The sequence below is a fragment of the Lontra canadensis genome, unplaced genomic scaffold (assembly GCF_010015895.1).
Source record: "Lontra canadensis isolate GAN:19392208 unplaced genomic scaffold, GSC_riverotter_1.0 scaffold174, whole genome shotgun sequence".
Classification (NCBI taxonomy): Eukaryota; Metazoa; Chordata; class Mammalia; order Carnivora; family Mustelidae; genus Lontra; species Lontra canadensis.
In genome coordinates this window covers 1763371-1781397 of record NW_022631168.1, presented here as the reverse complement: position 1 = coordinate 1781397, position 18027 = coordinate 1763371, and the positions used below count along the sequence as shown (strand labels likewise).

General features: G+C 36.4%; 1 protein-coding gene across 3 annotated transcripts in view; it reads left to right on the top strand.

Moving 5' to 3' along the window:
- TMLHE (trimethyllysine hydroxylase, epsilon) overlaps positions 1-18027 on the top strand; it is a 100685-nt gene that overhangs the window by 59448 nt on the left and 23210 nt on the right. For 2 of the 3 annotated variants that reach the window (XM_032846272.1, XM_032846273.1), the window contains exons 5-6: positions 592-711; positions 4723-4959. In XM_032846272.1, the coding sequence (XP_032702163.1) occupies positions 592-711; positions 4723-4959 (357 nt within the window). Of the gene's footprint in view, positions 1-591; positions 712-4722; positions 4960-5359; positions 5780-18027 lie in introns of those variants that run through there. The other variant, XM_032846274.1, reaches the window with a different exon arrangement.

Genomic DNA, 18027 nt, shown 5'->3' with positions numbered 1-18027 from the left:
TACATTATACAGTTGACCTTTGAACAATGGGGGCACTAGGGGAACTGACCTCTCCCACCCCCACACAGTTGAAAATTCATGTATAACTTTTGACTCCCCAGAACTTAATTAGTAATAGCCTACTGTTGACTAGAAGCTTTACCAATAACATAGTCAACTAGCACGTATTCTATATGTTGTATGTATTCTATACTGTATTCTTACCATAAAGTAAGCTAGAGAAAAGAAAATGTTATTAAGAAAATCATAAGGAAGAAAAAAAAAGAAAATCATAAGGAAGAGAAAATATATTTATAATTGTATTTATTGAGAAAAAAAATCCATGTATGAGTGGATCCATGCAGTTCAAACCTGTGTTATTTAGGAGTCAACTCTACTTGCACAGTTTTCCCCCAACTTCCTAGGATATTAATCAGTGACAGAATCGTTAAGACTGGTGGGATGTTCAACTGTCATCTACAACTTATAGATGGAAATCTGGAGCCAAAAAAATCTATTGTGACTTGTGAATAGTTAAAGAAGTTATTCAAGTTGTGAGAGACAAGAATAAAACTTTCAATTAGCTAAGTCTTCCTTCATTTGATTTGACAGAGAAACCATCTATGGGAGGATGTGGTATTTTACTTCAGACTTCTCCAGGGGCGACACTGCATACACCAAGCTGGCTTTGGACCGGCACACTGACACGACCTATTTCCAAGAGCCCTGTGGGTAAGTGAAGTAGAATTTTCCATATTAGGGTCTTTACATGTGATGGCCTTGAATAATTTCTTTATTTTCTTAAATTCCATTAGCCAACATATGGGACATCATTAGTTTGAGATGTAGTATTCAATAATTTATCAGTTGCATATAATACCCAGTGCTCATCATATCATGTGCCCTCCTTAATGAATAATTTCTGTTTTCTATTTGAACCAAGATAATATCTGCTGCTACTGATATGTGTGACTATTTCTTCTCTTAGAAAGATGATCATTTTGAAAAATCTTTAGCTCAGTCTTCTTTGGACTTAAAAGAATAAATTTTTTTGAAATGATTGAGAATACACCTTACTATATAAATGGATCTTAATTTTGTTTAGTTTGCATTTTTGTCAAAGTAATTACCAACAACTTACAAAAAATTGTAATCGTTAATTTTGGAATTGTACAATTTTCTTATATTTAGTTATATTGCAAAGGGGTCAGTCTTTTAAACACAGCTTCTTTGGGTCAGTATTAACAGGAATTTGAATCCAAATTGTAAGAAGTTGGAGAGGAGGAATTAGTGAAAAAAACCTTTTTTCACATGGAATCAGAAGCTGCTGAGCCAAAGTTATACCATATTTTCCCCCAGCTTTATTAATATGTAATTGACATATAACATTGTATAAAGTTAAGGTGTACAATGGTTATATATTATTATTACCACCATAGCAAACAGAAAATAGATCTTAAATGACTCCCCACGAAAATGAACTGATAATTATGAGACACAACAGATAAATACCATACTCACCTACTGTTTACCACTTATTAGAGATACCTGTAGTTATTTTGTTACTGATCTTGCTTCTGCCTTTAGACAATGAGCCTGAGGCACAAAGATATTATTAAAGTGAGTATACGTATGGATTTGTAAAGACAGTATGAGAGGGTGATAATATGCAATTGATTGTGCTTACCTTGATTTTCTTTAAAGGTTTGGAACAGGGAGCGGTGGGTTAGGGGGGTAGGAAAAGAATAAATGAAACAAGATGACATCAGGAGGGAGACAAACCAAAAGAGACTCTTAATGTCACAAAACAAACTGAGGGTTGCTGGGGGGAGGGGTGTAGGGAGAGGGTGTTGGGTTATGGACATTGGGGAGGGCATGTGCTATGGTGAGTGCTGTGAAGTGTGTAAACCTGGTGATTCACAGACCTGTACCCTTGGGGCTAATAATACATTATATGTTTATAAAAAAATTAAAAATTAAGGGTTTGGAACTTAAGAATATTTGGTTCATGAGAGGAAGAATAAAGCAGGTTTTAGAGATCCTTGTCAATGTTACCAGTATATGAAGCTCCCAACAGCCCTCCATCCTCATTCTAGGGAGTGCAGAAGAAAGAAAGAGGAAATGGGATGGGAAGCATCCGGACAGAGGTTGACATTCAAATATTGAGTATTTTTTCTTCTTTGACCATTACCAAAGATCAGCAGTTAAGTTGTCTTTGCCTTTAATTTAAACCTTTCTAATCAATGACAAGGACCAAGTAAGTACATGAGCAATGTAGCAAGAGTGGTTAAGAGCTCAGGCCATGTCATTAAGAGATCTGGATCTGTATCTCAGCTGTAACATATATTAGCTTTGTGATCTTGGACAAGTAACTTAATTTCTCTATGCCTCAGTTTCTTCATTTGTGAAATGGGACTAGTAATAAGACCTATTCATGGGACGCCTGGGTGGCTCAGTGGGTTAAGCCTCTGCCTTCGGCTCGGGTCATGGTCTCAGAGTCCTGGGATCGAGCCCCGCATCAGGCTCTCTGCTCAGCAGGGAGCCTGCTTCCCTTCCTCTCTCTCTCTCTGCCTGCCTCTCTGCCTACTTGTGATCTCTGTCTGTAAAATAAATAAATAAAATCTTTAAAAAAAAAAAAAGACCTATTCATTAGTATTGCTTAGGGATTACATTACATGATGTATTTAAAGCATATTTAAAGCATACTGCCTGACACATAATAAGTGCTCAAAAAGTGCTATTATTATTACTATTATTATTACTATTATTATCATCACTTTAGCCATTATCATCATCATCATCAACATTGTTACATGCCTTGTCCTTTCAAAAGTTACCTTTGCCTTTACCTTTTGGATTTCATCTTCTCTAGCATCGTTGGAGATTGCTCTCTCCTACATCTTCACCCTTTCATACCTATTGACTCCTTCCTATCAGCTTCTCATATCCTCTTTGGACTCTTTCTCCCTCTAGCTATAGCCTTGCTTTATTCTTCCCCTTCTCAGCTAAACTTATTAAAAGAATCATCTACATTCAGTATCTTCATTATCACTTCCCATTCACACCACAATCCATAGTCAGCTAGTTTATCCAACCCCTTCCAATTAAAATTACTTTCTTTAAGGTCATCTGGGAGGCTCGGTGGGTCAAATATCCAACTCTTGATTTTGATCAAGCCCCACATGGGCTCTGTACTTAGCAGGGAGTCTGCTTGAGATTCTCTCTACCCTCTCCCTCTGCCCTTCTACCATATGCTCACTCTTAAATAAATAGATAGATAGATAGATAGATAGATAGATAAAACAAAGATAAAATCATTCTCTCTAAAGTCACCAGCAACTAACTTACTGCCATACTCAGTGTGTACCTTTCAATCTTCCTCTTACTTGACCCCGGGGCATGCTGTTAACCACTAGCTGGTTTTAAATATCCTTTCTTTTTTAGTTTTCCTCCTAGATCTCCGACCACTTTTCTTAAGCATCCAGTGCTGGCTTATTTTCTTCTGTCCATGTCCTAGATATTGTTGTTCCTCAAGATTTCCTGTTTGTCATTCTTTTCTTACTTGAAATGATCTCTCCAAATGACTTTTTCCATGCTCTTGGCTTTAGCTATCACCTACAAACTACAAAATCCACCTGTCTTCTGGGTTAAAAAGTCTTGACCTAGAAGTTTCACAGAAAACTCAACAGTCCAGAACTGATGTTTCTCATTTTAACTGTATGTATATTAGGTTCTCCTTGATTTTATTCCTTCTCTCTGCATTCCTTTTTTTTAAACTTTTTTTACTTTGTTATTTACTCTATTTTTTCTAAATTACTATTAATTTTATTTTCCCCTTATTAATTTGAAGCTCCTGCTGTAGTTTTCCAGCCCTTTAAATCCCCTTTCCTTTCTCTGTTAACATTTTCAGCCACATATGACTCAACTATTTCAACAGGGTCCCTAAACTGAACTTCTTCCTCAAACCCTCACACCCCCTCATTAAGATCAATTACACTTTTGTCTGCATTCTCCATCCCAGCAAATGACAAGTTGTCCAAGTGAAAAACCCGAAATCATTCTAGATTTGCTCCTTCTTCCTCTGCTACATTTAATCAGTTATCAAATCTTGTCAGTTCTACTCCTATGGTATCTCTTTGGTGTGTCTTTTTTAATAACACCCTTCTCTAAGCTCAAACCCTCAGTACTTTTGTCTACTTCAACTACCACGTTGTCTTCTACATTTTTTATCATCTTCCTTCCCACCAGTCCATCTCCCATACTATCATCGTAATCTAGTCTTAAAAAATGTTAATGTGACCATAGAGTTTCCCAGTTTAAAATCCTTTCATGATTCTCTGTGCTATGCTGACAGGCACTTCTTTCTCTCTTAAATATATTTTGTAAATTGTGGCCTCTCTATATCTTCTATACAACTTTATTATAGTGCCTATCATATGTTACTGGTAATTATTTCCTTCATGTTTACCTACTAGACTGTGGGCTTTTTTATATCTTATTCATGCCTTTTTTCCCAGGGTCTCCTTGTTCATATTTTAATTCATATTGAATATGTTTAGAAGAAACCTGTAGTGGAATTAATATTTCAAAGCACAAAAGTATAACTGAGTATAAGGAAAAACAATTAACTTGGAAATGAAAATGACATAAGTAGATTCAATTATTATTTCATATATAGTTTTCTAATCTGATATATTCTCTTTTCTGCACTAAACAGAAGAATTTAATTTTTTCCCTGTTTAGCATTCAAGTGTTTCACTGTCTTAAGCATGAAGGAACAGGTGGCAGGACACTGCTGGTAGATGGATTCTATGCAGCAGAACAAGTACTTCAAAAGGCACCTGAGGAATTTGAACTCCTCACCGAAGTGCCACTGAAGCATGAGTATATTGAAAATGTTGGAGAATGTCACAACCACATGATTGGTGTTGGGCCAGTCTTAAATATCTACCCTTGGAATAAAGAGCTGTATTTGATCAGGTGAGTACCAAAGAACCATCTGCCAGTGTAATGTATTTACCAATTATTAGCCTTCAAATGATTAGCTTAATGAAAATACCTAAAATCCTTGTATTGCCCACATTTTAATCTTGCTATTTTATAGCCTTTATTAGTGTAATTTCTGTTCTATTATACTTCCCATGGAAAAATAAATAGGCCAACAGGTAAATAATATTAAATTTGGAGGGAACAGATGTTTGAGATAGTATTTTAAAATGAAAGCACTATTGAAATCACAGTTATTAAACTGTGCTTACTGACCAAACAGGTAGAGTACCCAAAGGCATGAAAACCACAACATTTGTAGCCCAGATTTATGCAAATCTCCTGGCCTGTATATCTAATAGTCTACTAGATGTTGCACTTAAATATCTTGTAGGATCATAAAGCACATTATATTCAAAATTGAACTCATCATCTTCACTCATTTCAAGCCTGCTTCCGCACACCCAGTTGCGAGGATAAAAATAAATTGTTGCCCCTGCCTATGCCCCAGGATTGTAATATGAACTACGCAAATACTAATTCCCTTCCACTGGATAACCTTCTCTAAAAAACTCTACCTTAGTCATCTCTTGTATCTCCATTGCCTAGAACAGTGAGTAGACATTCAGTATTTTTTCCAACATTTGATTATAAACACTTTAAACATATCAAAAAGTTTAAAGCATTTACAGTAAAACCCATAGACCTACCACCTAGATTCTACCAGGAAGGTATTACTATGCTTGTTTTATTACCTATCTACTTATCTATCTGTCTATCTAGTTAATCTTATTTTTGATGCATTTCAAAATTGTACATTGTACGATTATATCAACTACATTGTAGCAGTGACTACATGTCCCCCTAAATACTTCAACATTTATATCTTTAAGTAGAGTTCAGTATGTTTACAAATGTTTAAATTTGAAATCAAATTTACATGTAATTACTTTTTAAAATATCAAATATATACTAGTTGAGTTTTGATAAATGCATAGACCTATGTAAGCTATACCCCTGTCAAGATATAGACTATTACCATCACTGCAGAAAGTCCCCTTGTACCTTTTCCCAGTCTAACCTGTACACTCACCCCAGAGGAGATCACTGTTTGATTTTTGCCACCATAAATTAGTTTTTCCTGTTCTAGAAATTCATACCATAGAATAAATCCATTTTTTATGACTAAACACCTGAGCTGTTTCTAATTTGGGGTTATTATGAATAAAACTGCCGTGAGCATTCATAGAGAAAAGTATTTTTGTAGATACGTGTTTTCATTTCACTCAGGTAAATAGCTAGGAGTAGAAATTCTGAGTCATGAAATGGGTGAGTATTTGTCATAAAACAGCTGCTGGAACTTTTACTAAAGTAGATGTTTCATTTTACATTGTCATAAACAGTGTATAAAAGTTATATCTGCTCCATATTGTTGCTAATACTTGGTGCTGTCAGCCTTATTAGTTTTAGCCATTATAGTAGTTGTCTCTTTGGGGGTTAATTTGCTTTTTTTTGGGTGACCAATGATGTTGAGCATCTTTCTGTATGCTTACTGACTATTTATGTATCTTCTTTTCTGAAGTATCTGGTTTAATCTTTTGCCCATTTTTAATTGGGTTGTTATTATTGAGTTCTAGGTGTTCTTTATATACCCTGGTCACTATTTCTTACCTGATATATGTCTTAGGACTATTATTTTCTAATCTGTAGCTTACCTATTTCTTTTAAACTCTATGTTTTTATGAACAGAAATTTTTAATTTTAATGCAATTTGAGTAGTTTTTTTCTTTAATGATTATTGTTTCTATAACCTGTAAAAGGAATCTTTGACTGCCCCCATGACATGATGACATTCTGTGTTTTCCAAAGGTGTTATAGTTCTATTTTTTACATCTAAATCTGTGATCTATATCAAGTTAATTTTTTCTGTGTTATGAGGTATGTGTAGAAGTTCATATTTTTTATATGTGAATATCCCGATATTATAGCCTCATTTGTTGAAATGACCTTCCTTTCCCCCATTGAATTGCCTTTGCAACTCTGTCAAAAATAAAATGACCAGGGGCACCTGGGTGGCTCATCAGTTGAGCATCTGACTGACTCTTGATTTCAGCTTAGGTCATGAGCTCAGAGTCACAGGATCAAGCCCCACATCAGGCTCTGCACTCATCAGGGAGTCTGCTTGTGGATTCTTTCTCCCTCTCCCTCTACCCTTCCCCCTGCTTTTGCTAGCTCACTTTCTCGCTCTCGCTCTCTCTCTCTTTCTCTCTTAAATAAATACATAAATACATAAATAAACCTTTTTAAAAAATCAAATGACCATATAAATGTGAGTTTGTCTCTGGGAGCTCTATTTGATTCCATTATCTATTTGTGGTTCCTTATCGCAGTTCCATACTCTCTTGGCTACTGCAGGTTTACAGTAATTTTTGAAGTCAGATAATATGTTTGTCAGCTTTGTTCTTTTTCAAGATTATTGTAGATATTCTAGATTAGGGGTCTACAAATTTTTTTGTAAAGGGCTAGATAGTAAATATTTTAGGCTTGTGAGTCACATGGCCTTTTTAAAAGATTTTATTTATTTATTTGACACACAGAGAGAGAGAGCACAAGTAGGCAGAGCAACAGGCAGAGGGAGAAGCAGAAGCTCTGCAGGGAGCCCGATGCAGGACTCCATCACCCTGGGATCATGACCTGAGCCAAAGGCAGCACTTAACTGACTGAGCCACCCAGACGCCCTAGTCATATGGTCTTTATCACATCTACTCGGTACTGTTGTGGAAGCACAACAGCAGCCCTAAACAATATCTGAATGAATGAGTGAGCCTGCATTCCAATAAATATTATTTACAAAAATGGGCAGTGGGCTGGATTTGGTCCACAGACCATAGTGTGCCAGTCCTGGTTCTAGATTCTTTATATTTTTATATAGATTTTAAAATCAACTTGTCAGTTTTTAGAAAAAAAAAAAAAGCCTGCAGGGTTATGATTGGTATTGCTTTGAATCTGGAGATCATTTTGGTGATAACTAACAAACTAAGAGTTTTTAGTCTTCCAACCCATGAACCTAATCTATCTTTCTATTTATTTAAGTCTTTAATTTCTCTTAGCAGTGTTTTGTAGTATTGAAGATACAGATCTTATATATCTTTTGTTAGTTTTATTCCTAAGTATTTTTATATTTTGATGGTATTATAAAATAAAATTTTAATACTATTTTCAAATTATTTGCTGCCATTATATTAAAAAAATCAATTCCTTTTTAAATTTAGCATTGTATCCTATAACCTTGCTAAAGTAATTCATTAGTTCCAAGTTTTGTTTTTTGGATTTCTTAGGATTTTCTATATAGAAAATCATGTTGTAAGGATAGTTCTCTTTTTTTCCTTTCCAATCTGTATATTTATTCATTTGTTTTTCTTACCTTACTACACTGGCTAACGCCTCCAATATGATCTTAAATAAGAGTGGTAAGAGCAGACATCCTTAGGATGAAAGTGTTCAGTATTTTGCCAGGTAGCATATTAGCTATGAGTGTTGGTGGGGCACTTAGGTGGCTCAGTTGGTTAAGCAGCCAGCTCTTGATTTTAGCTCAGATCATGTCTCTGGGTCCTAAGATCTGTCCCCATGTCAGGCTCCACATTGAGCATGGCATCTGCTTGAGATTCTCTCTCTCTCTTTCTCTCTGTCTCTCCCCCTGCTTATGTGCCCTCTCTCTCTAAAATAAATAAAATGAATCATTTTTTAAAGAGTGTTGGTGATGTCTTTTATCTGCTGGATGAATTTCCCTTCCAGGTTCCCTGAGATTTTTTTTTTTTTTTGAATCACAAATGGGTACTAAATTTTGATAATGTCAATTATCAGTAGAAACAATTATGTCATTTATCTTCTTTATTCTGTTAATACATTAATTACATTAATTTCAAATGTTAAGCCAACCTTGTACTCTGAGAATAAACTGTATTGATCATGATTTATTACTATACACACACAGTGTATGTGTGTGTGTATGTGTCTGTATGTGTATGTGTATGTTTAATAGTGTGGGTCCAATCAAGAGATAAATATCACACAGTAGTTTCTTATTGTTGTTAATTTTTAAATTTTAACTTCAGAATAACATATTGTGTTATATTAGTTTTAGGTTTACAATATAGAGCTTCAACAATTCTATAAATTACTCAGTGCTCATCATCAGGGAAATACAACTCAAAACTATGAGGACATATCGCCTCATACCAGTCAGAATGGCTAAAATTAACAACACAGGAGACAAGCCTTGGTGAGGATGTGGAGAAAAGGGAACCCTCACACTGTTGGTGGGAATGTAAACTGGTGCAGCCACTCTGGAAAACAGTATGGAGGTTCCTCAAAAAATAAAAATAGTTCTATTGTATGATGCAGCAATTACACTAGTAGGTATTTACCCAAAGAATACAAAAATACTACTTCAAAGGGATACATGCACACCAATGTTTACATGCACACCAATGTTTATAGCAACATTATTTACAATAGCCAGATTATGGAGAGCCCAAATGTCCATCCATCAACTGATGAATAGATAAAGAAAGTGTGGTATGTGTATGCAATAGAATATTACTCAGCCATTAAAAAAAAATGAAATCTTGTCATTTGCAATGATGTAGATGGTGCTACAGAGTATTATTCTAAGTGAAACAAATAAGACATGAAAGAGAAATAGCATATGATTTCACCTCTATGTGATTTAAAGAAACAAAACAAATGATCATGGGGGAAAAAGAGAGAGGAAGACCAAGAAACAGATGCTTAATTATAGAGAACAAACTGATGATTACCAGAGGGGTGGTGGGTGGAGGGATGGGTGAAATAGGTAATTAGGATTAAGGAGTGCACTTGTTATGATGAGAATTGGGTGTTGTATGGAAGTGTTGAATCACTATATTGTATACCTGAAGCTGATACTATACTGTATAACTTAACTGGAATTTAAATAAAAACTTTTAAAAGGGGGGGAAAATGTTCCTACCATTGATGCCATAGAAATTACTACCTGTGCGCTGTGCTAGGATTTATATGGTCTCAGGTCTCACATTAGGTCTTTAATCCATTTTGCATTTATTTTTGTGTATACTGTAAGAAAGTTCTCCAGTTTCATTCTTCTGCATGTGGCTGTCCAGTTTTCTTAACACCATTTGTTGAAGAGACTGTCTTTTTTAAACTGGATGTTCTGTCCCGTTTTGTCAAAGATTAGTCGACCATAGAGTTGAGGGTTCATTTCTGTGCTCTCTATTCTGTTCCACTGGTCTATGTGTCTGTTTTTGGGCCAGTACCATACTGTCTTGATGATTACAACTTTGTGATACAGCTTGAAGTCCGGAATTGTGATGCCTCCCACTTTGCTTTTCTTTTTAACATTCCTTTGGCTATTCAGGGTCTTTTCTGGTTCCATACAAATTTTAGGATTATTTGTTCCAGCTCTGTGAAAAAAGCTGATGGTATTTTGATAGGGATTTCATTGAATGTATAGATTGCTCTAGGTAGCATAAACATTTTAACATTTGTTCTTCCAATCCATGAACATGGAATGTCTTTCCATTTCTTTGTATATTCCTCAATTTCTTTCATGAGTGTTCTATAGTTTATTGAGTACAGATCCTTTCCCCCTTTGGTTAGGTTTATTCTTAAGTGTCTTACCGTTTGGGGGAAATTGTAAATGGGACTGATTCCTTGATTTCTCTTTCTGCTGCTTCATTATTGGTGTGTAAAAATGCAACAGACTTCTGTGTGTTGATTTTATACCCTGCCACTTTGCTTAATTCCTATATCAGTTCTAGCAATTTTTGGTTGGAGTATTTTGGGTTTTCCACATAAGAGTATCATGTTATCTGCAAAGAGTGAGAGTTTGACTTCCTCTTTGCTGATTCAGATGCCTTTTATTTCTTTTTGTTGTCTAATTGCTGAGGTTAAGACTTCTAGTACTGTGTTGAATAGCAGTGATGATAGTGGACATCCCTGCTGTGTTCCTGACCTTCGGGGAAAAGCTCTCAGTGTTTCCCCCATTGAGAATGATATTCACTGTGGCCTTTTCATAGATGGCTTTTATGATACTGAGGTATGTTCCTTTATCCCTGCACTGTAAAGAGTTTTAGTCAAAAAAGGATGCTGTACTTTGTTAAATGCTTTTTTTGCAACTATTGAGAGAATCATATGGTTCTTATCCTTTCTTTTATTAAGTTAGTGTATCACATTGATTGATTTGCAGATATTGGACCACCCTTGCAACCCAGGAATAAATCCCACTTGGTCGTGGTGAATAATCCTTTTTCTTTCTGTTTTATAATCAATTGTATTTTTGTTGATTTGCTAGTGACATTAGAAATATTATAGCATGATGTTTAATTTCTAACTAACAGGATTTCTTTTTTTTTTCACTTTCAGTTAATCTTTTTTTTTTTCAGCATAACAGTATTCCTTGTTTTTGCACCACACCCAGTGCTCCATGCAATCCGTGCCCTCTCTAATACCCACCAGCTGGTTCCCCCAACCTCCCACCCCCCGCCGCTTCAAACCCCTCAGATTGTTTTACAGAGTCTCTCATGGTTCACCTCCCCTTCCAATTTCCCCCAACTCCCTTCTCCTCTCTAACTCCCCTTGTCCTCCATGTTATTTGTTATGCTCCACAAATAAGTGAAACCATATGATAATTGACTCTCTCTGCTTGACTTATTTCACTCAGTGTAATCTCTTCCAGTCCCATCCATGTTGCTACAAGAACCAAGATGCCCTTCAACGGATGAATGGATAAGGAAGATGTGGTCCATATACACTATGGAGTATTATGCCTCCATCAGAAAGGATGAATACCCAACTTTTGTAGCAACATGGATGGGACTGGAAGAGATTATGCTGCGTGAATAATCCTTTTAATGTACAGTTGGATCCTGTTAGCCAGTATCTTGGTGAGCATTTTTGCCTACATGTTGATCAGGGATATTGGTCTGTAATTCTCCTTTTTGGTGGGGCCTTTGTCTGTTTTGGGGATCAAGGTAATGCTGGCCTCATAGAAAGTCTTGGGAAGTTTTCCTTCCATTTCTATTTTTGAAACAGCTTCAGAAGCATAGGTATTAATTCTTCTTTAAATGTTTGGTAAAATTCTCCTGGGAAGCCATCTGGCCCCGAGTCTTGTTTGGTGGGAGATTTTTATTATTACTTCAGTTTCTTTGCTGTTATGGGTCTGTTTATGGTTTTCTATTTCTTCCTGTTTCAGTTTGGTAGTTTATACATCTCTAGGAATACATCCATTTCTTCCACATTGCCTAATTTATTGGCATATAGTTGCTCATAATATGTTCCTGAAATTATTTGTATTTTTTCAGTGTTGTTTGGGACCTCTCCCCTTTCATTCATGATTTATTAATTTAGGTCCTTTCTCTTTTCTTTTTGATAAGTCTGGCGAGGGGTTTATCAATTCTTTCCAAAAACCAGCTCCTAATTTTACTGTTCTTTTGGTTTCTATTTCATTATTATCCGCTCTGATCTTTATTATTTCTCTTCTCCTGCTGGGTTTAGGATTTATTTGCTGCTCTTTCTCCAGCTCTTTTAGATGTAAGGTTAGTTTGTGTATTTGAGACCTTTTTTGTTTCTTGAGAAAAACTTGTATTGCTATGTACTCCCTCTTAGGACCACTTTTGCTGCATCCCAAAGGTTTTGAACAGTTGTGTTTTCATTTTCATTTGTTTTCATGAATTTCTTTAAATTCTTTCATTTCCTGGTTGACCCATTCATTCTTTAGTAAGATGCTCTTTAGTCTCCCTGTATTTGAGTTCCTTTCAAATGTCCTCTTGTGATTGAGTTCTAGCTTCAGAGCAGAAAATATTCAGGGAATGATCCCAGTCTTTTGGTACCAGTTGAGACCTGATTTGTGACCCAGTATGTGATCTATTCTGGAGAATGTTCCACATGCACTCGAGAAGAATGTGTATTCTGTTCCTTTAGGATGGAATGCTCTGAATATATCTGTGAAGTCCATCTGGTCCAGTGTGTCATTCAAAGCCCTTGTTTCTTTGTTGATCTTCTGCTTAGATGATCTGCCCATTGCAGTGAATGGGGTGTTAAAGTCCCCTACTATTACTGTATTATTATCAATGAGTTTCTTTAATTTTGTTATTAATTGGTTTATATAATCGGCTGCTCCCATGTTAGGGGCAGAAATAGTTCCAATTTTTAGATCTTCTTGTTGGATAGACTATTTAATTATGATATTGTATCCTTCCTCATCTTTTACTACAGTCTTTGGTTTAAGATATAATTTCTCTCTTCATATCTATTAGCATGATAAATGGCTTTCCACCCCCTTACTTTCAATCTGGAGGTGTCTTTGGATCTAAAATGAGTCTCTTGCAGACAGCATATCAATGGGTCTTGGGTTTTTTTTTTAAATCAAGTCTGATACCCTATGTCTTTTGATTGGGGCATTTAGCCCATTTACTTTCAGAATAACTATGGAAAGATATGAATTTAGTGCCATTGTATTACTTGTAAAGTCACTGTTTCTGTATATTGTCTCTGTTCCTTTCTGTTATATGTTACTTTTGGGCTCCCTCTTTGCTTATAGGATCTGTTTTATTATTTCTTGCAGGGCTGGTTTAGTGATCACAATTTTTTTTAGTTTCTGTTTGTCCTGGAAGCCTATTTTGAAGCTTTTTATTTTTCCTTCTATTTATCTTTCCTTCTATCGCTTTCCTTCTATTCTAGCTGGATAAAGTATTCTTGGTTGAATATTTTTCTCATTTAGCACACTGAATATATCATGCCAATCCTTTCTGGCCTGCCAGGTCTCTGTGGATAGGTCTGCTGCCAGTCTAACGTTTCTACCCTTATAGGTTAAGGATCTCTTGTCTTGAGCTACTTTTAAGATTTTCTCTTTGTCTCTGAGATTTGCAAGTTCACTATTGCATGTCAGCTTGTTGACCTGGTTTTATTGATTTTGAAGGGGGTTCTCTGTGCCTCCTGGACTTGAATCCTATACCTTCTGCTTCTGCCTCTCTCTCTCTCTCTTTCCCTCTCCTTCTGGGATCCCAATTTTTCTAATATTGTTTTGCTTTATGGTATCACTTATATCTCAGATTCTCCCCTCCTGATCCAGTAATTGTTTATCTCTCTTTTTCTCAGTTTCTTTATTCTCCATCATTTGGTCTTCTATATCACGAATTCTCTCTTCTGCCTCATTTATCCTAGCAGTTAGAGCCTCCATTTTTTATTGCATCTCATAATAGCCTTTTTTAAATTTTGATTTGACCAGATTTCCATTCTTTTCTTTCTCCAGGGAGGGACTCTCTAGTGTCTTTTATGCTTTTTTCAAGCCCAGCTTGTATCTTTATAATGATTATTCTGAACTCTATTTCTGACATCTTACTTATGTCCATACTGATTAGGGCCCTGGCAGTCAGTACTGCCTCTTGTTCTCTTTTTTGAGGTGAATTTTTCCATCGTGTCATTCTGTCCAGAGAAGAATAGATGAATGAGAGAACAAAGTACTAAAATGGTAACAATGACCCCAGAGAAATATACACTAAAAAAAAAAAGTAAAGCCTCCAAATGGAAAAAAAATTAATTAAAAAAAGAGAGAATGTAATCAGAGAGGTGAATAGAACAGAGCAGTACACTGGATCCTATGTGTATCTTGGTCCGTTTGTTAGAAAACTAGATCCCAAAATTGTAAAGAAAGAAAAACTGATGTATGTACAAAAATAAAATTAAATACAATGAAAAGATAGACTGTAACTCTAAAAATGAAAATTAAAAGATAAAAAAGAAAAAAAAGAAGGAATATGTACAGGTGAACATAACACAGCAATAAACTATATCCTGGGTGTATTTTGGTCTGTTTGTTAGAAGAAACTACATCCCAAGATTGTAAAGAAAGAAAAACTTACATATATACAAAAATAACATTGAATATCCTTTCAATACATTGAAAGGATAGAATGTAGCTATAAAGATGAAAATTTTAAAAGACTTTAACAAAAAATAAGAAGAAAAAAGAGAGACAATATGATTAGACAAGTGAAGAGAACAGAGCCATACACGAGATTCTGGGTGTATTTTTGGTCTCTTTGTTAGAAGAAACTAATCTTAAAATTTTAAAGAAAGAAAATATTTTTTAAATATTTAATTAAGTACAATGAAAGGATAGGATATAATTATAATAATGAAAATTTAAAAATATTTTTTAAAAAAAGAGATGATAAAATAAGAAATTGAAAAAGGAAAGAGAAAAAAATTAAAATTGAAAGACTAAAGAATCATGGGGGGGGGAAACGTGAATTCTGTATACTGTTTTCCCCTAGTGCTAGAGTTTTGTAGTTCTCTATGATCGGTAAACTGGTCTTAGCTGGATGTTCTTGATGATCTGGGCAAGGGGCCTGTTAGATTGATTTTTAGGTGTCTTTGCCCTGGGCGGGATTGTACCACCCTTGCCAGGGGCCAGGCTAAGTAAGCGGCTCAGGATTGCTGTCTGTGGCTTTTGTTCCCTGAAGGCTTCCACACTGCTTTAGAGGATGAAAATGAAAATGGGGATCTCCCAATCTCCAGCCCCTGAGCCAAAAGCTCTGGCCCCACTCCTCAGTGCACCCTCAGGGAAAAGCAGGTAATCACTCCTCTCTCCCTGGTCTCTGCACTCCTTGCTCACCCAGCCTGTGATAGAGTCTTTCTACCTCAGGCACATGACCCACTTTCAATGTACAAATTGTAAACTCCTATGGCAGGCACCCGAGGCACTCCTCCTGGATGAGGAAAGGGGTATCTTGCCATGGTTGTACCACTTGCTATGCCCCTATGCAGGGAACAGTCACCTGACTGCTGTGGTTCCCAGTTTATGGCAACCCTGAGCTGAGAGCTCACTCTTGGGGTCACTCTGCAGCCAGCTTCCCTGCTCTGATGCCTGGAAGCCACTGCATTCAGGCACCCTAGTCTTCCTGTGACCCCGGGGATCCTGAAGCCACACTGTCCCACCTAGGATTCCACCCCACTTCACCACCTGAGCACCTTTCAGGCAGGGTTGTCCCTCACTGGGGCAGACTTCTAAAAGTTCTGATTTTGCACTCCACTGTTATATCACTTTCTGGTAGCTGGGCAATGGAGGCTCCCTCCCCCTGCAGTTTATCTTCCCATATATCACCTTGGATTCATTTCTCCACACCACCTACCTTGCAGAATGTGATCACTTCTCTGTTTGTAGAGTTGCAGCTGTTCTTTTCTTACCTCTCCGGTTGAGTTTGCAGGTGTTCAGAATGATTTTACAGCTGTCTAGCTGAATTCCTGTGACCAGATGAAACTAGGGTCTCCTGCTCCTCTGTCATCTTGGACTATCTCTGGGATTGTTTTCTTCATTTCACTTTCTGCTGCTTCATTAATAGTGTATAGGAATACAACAGATATTTATACATTGATTTTGTATCCTGCAACTTTACTGAATTCCTCTTTCATTTCTAGTAGTTTTTTAGTGGAGTCTTTAGGGATTGGGGGGGGGCGTTGTTTGGTTTTATTTTTCTTAAATTTTTTTTAACCTCTTATTGTATTTTTTCAGTGTTCCAAGATTCATTGTTTATGCACCACACCCAGTGCTCCATGCAATACGTGCCCTCCTCAAAACCCACCACCAGGCTCTCCCATGCCCCCAGTCCCCATCCTCTCCATAATCCCAGGTTGTTAGAGTGCTATGTTATATAAAAGTGGTAAAAGTGGACATCCTTGTCCTATTCCTGAGCTTAGGAGAAAAGCTCTAAGTTTTTCACCATTCTGTATGATGTTAGCTGTGGGTTTTTCAAATGTGACCTTTGTTATTTTGAGGTGTGTTCCTTCTAGACCTATTTTGTTGAGAGTTTTTATCATGGATGAATATTGTACTTTGTCAGACACTCTTTCTGCATCTATTGAAATGATCATATGGTTCTTATCCTTTCTCTTACTGATGTGATGTGTCACACTGATTGATTTGCAAATATTGAACCACCACTGCATCCTGGGAATAAATCCCACTTGTGTGTAGTGAGTGATTTTTTTAAATGTACTGTTGGATTTGGTTTGCCGGTGTTTAGTTGAGGATTTTTGCATCTATGTTCATCAGAGATATTGGCCAGTAGTTCCCCTTTTTTGTGGTGTCTTTATCTGGCTTTGGTATCAGGGTGAAATTCACCTCATAGAATGAATTTGCAAGTTTGCCTTCCATTTCTATTTTTTTGAAAATTTTGAGAAGAACGGGTATTAACTCTTTTTTAAATGTTTGGTAGAAGTCCGCTAGGAAACCACCTGCCCTGGAGTTTTGTTTGTTAGTTTTTGATTACTGACTCAATTTTTTTTTTGCTGCTTATCAGTCTGTTCAAGTTTTCTATGTCTTTCTGTTTCAGTTTTGGTAGTTTATATGTTTCTAGGAATTTATCCATTTCTTCAATGTTATACAATTTGTATGGCATACATACAAGAGAATAACATTCTTTCTCTCTTTTTTTAAAAGATTTTATTTATTTATTTGACAGAGATCACAAGTAGGCAGAGAGGCAGGCGGGGGGGGGGAGCAGGCTCCCTGCCGAGCAGAGAGCCCAATGTGGGGCTCGATCCCAGGACCCCGAGATCATGACCTGAGCCGAAGGCAGAGGCTTTAACCCACTGAGCCACCCAGGCGCCCTAAGAATAACATTCTCTTATAATTGTATTTCTGTGATGTTGGTTTTTATTTCTCCTCTTTGTGATTTTGTTTATTTGGATCCTCTCCCTTTTTTTGATGAGTCTAGCGAGAGGTTTATCAATTTTGTTGATCTTTTCAAAGAAGAGCTCTGGGTTCATTGATTTATTATATTTTTTTTAAGTTTCCATATAATTTATTTCTGCTCTAATTTTTATTGTTTCCTTCCTTCTGCTGGTTTTGAGTTTTGTTTGTTCTTGTATTTCTAGCTCCTTTTAGTGTAAAGTTAATTGTTTACACCATCGGGGCTTTCCAGTTTTTAAAATACCACGCTTTAAGTCCCGCTGGTTATATGAACTCATGAAATTGAGCCCTTCTCATTTCCAAAGCCAAAT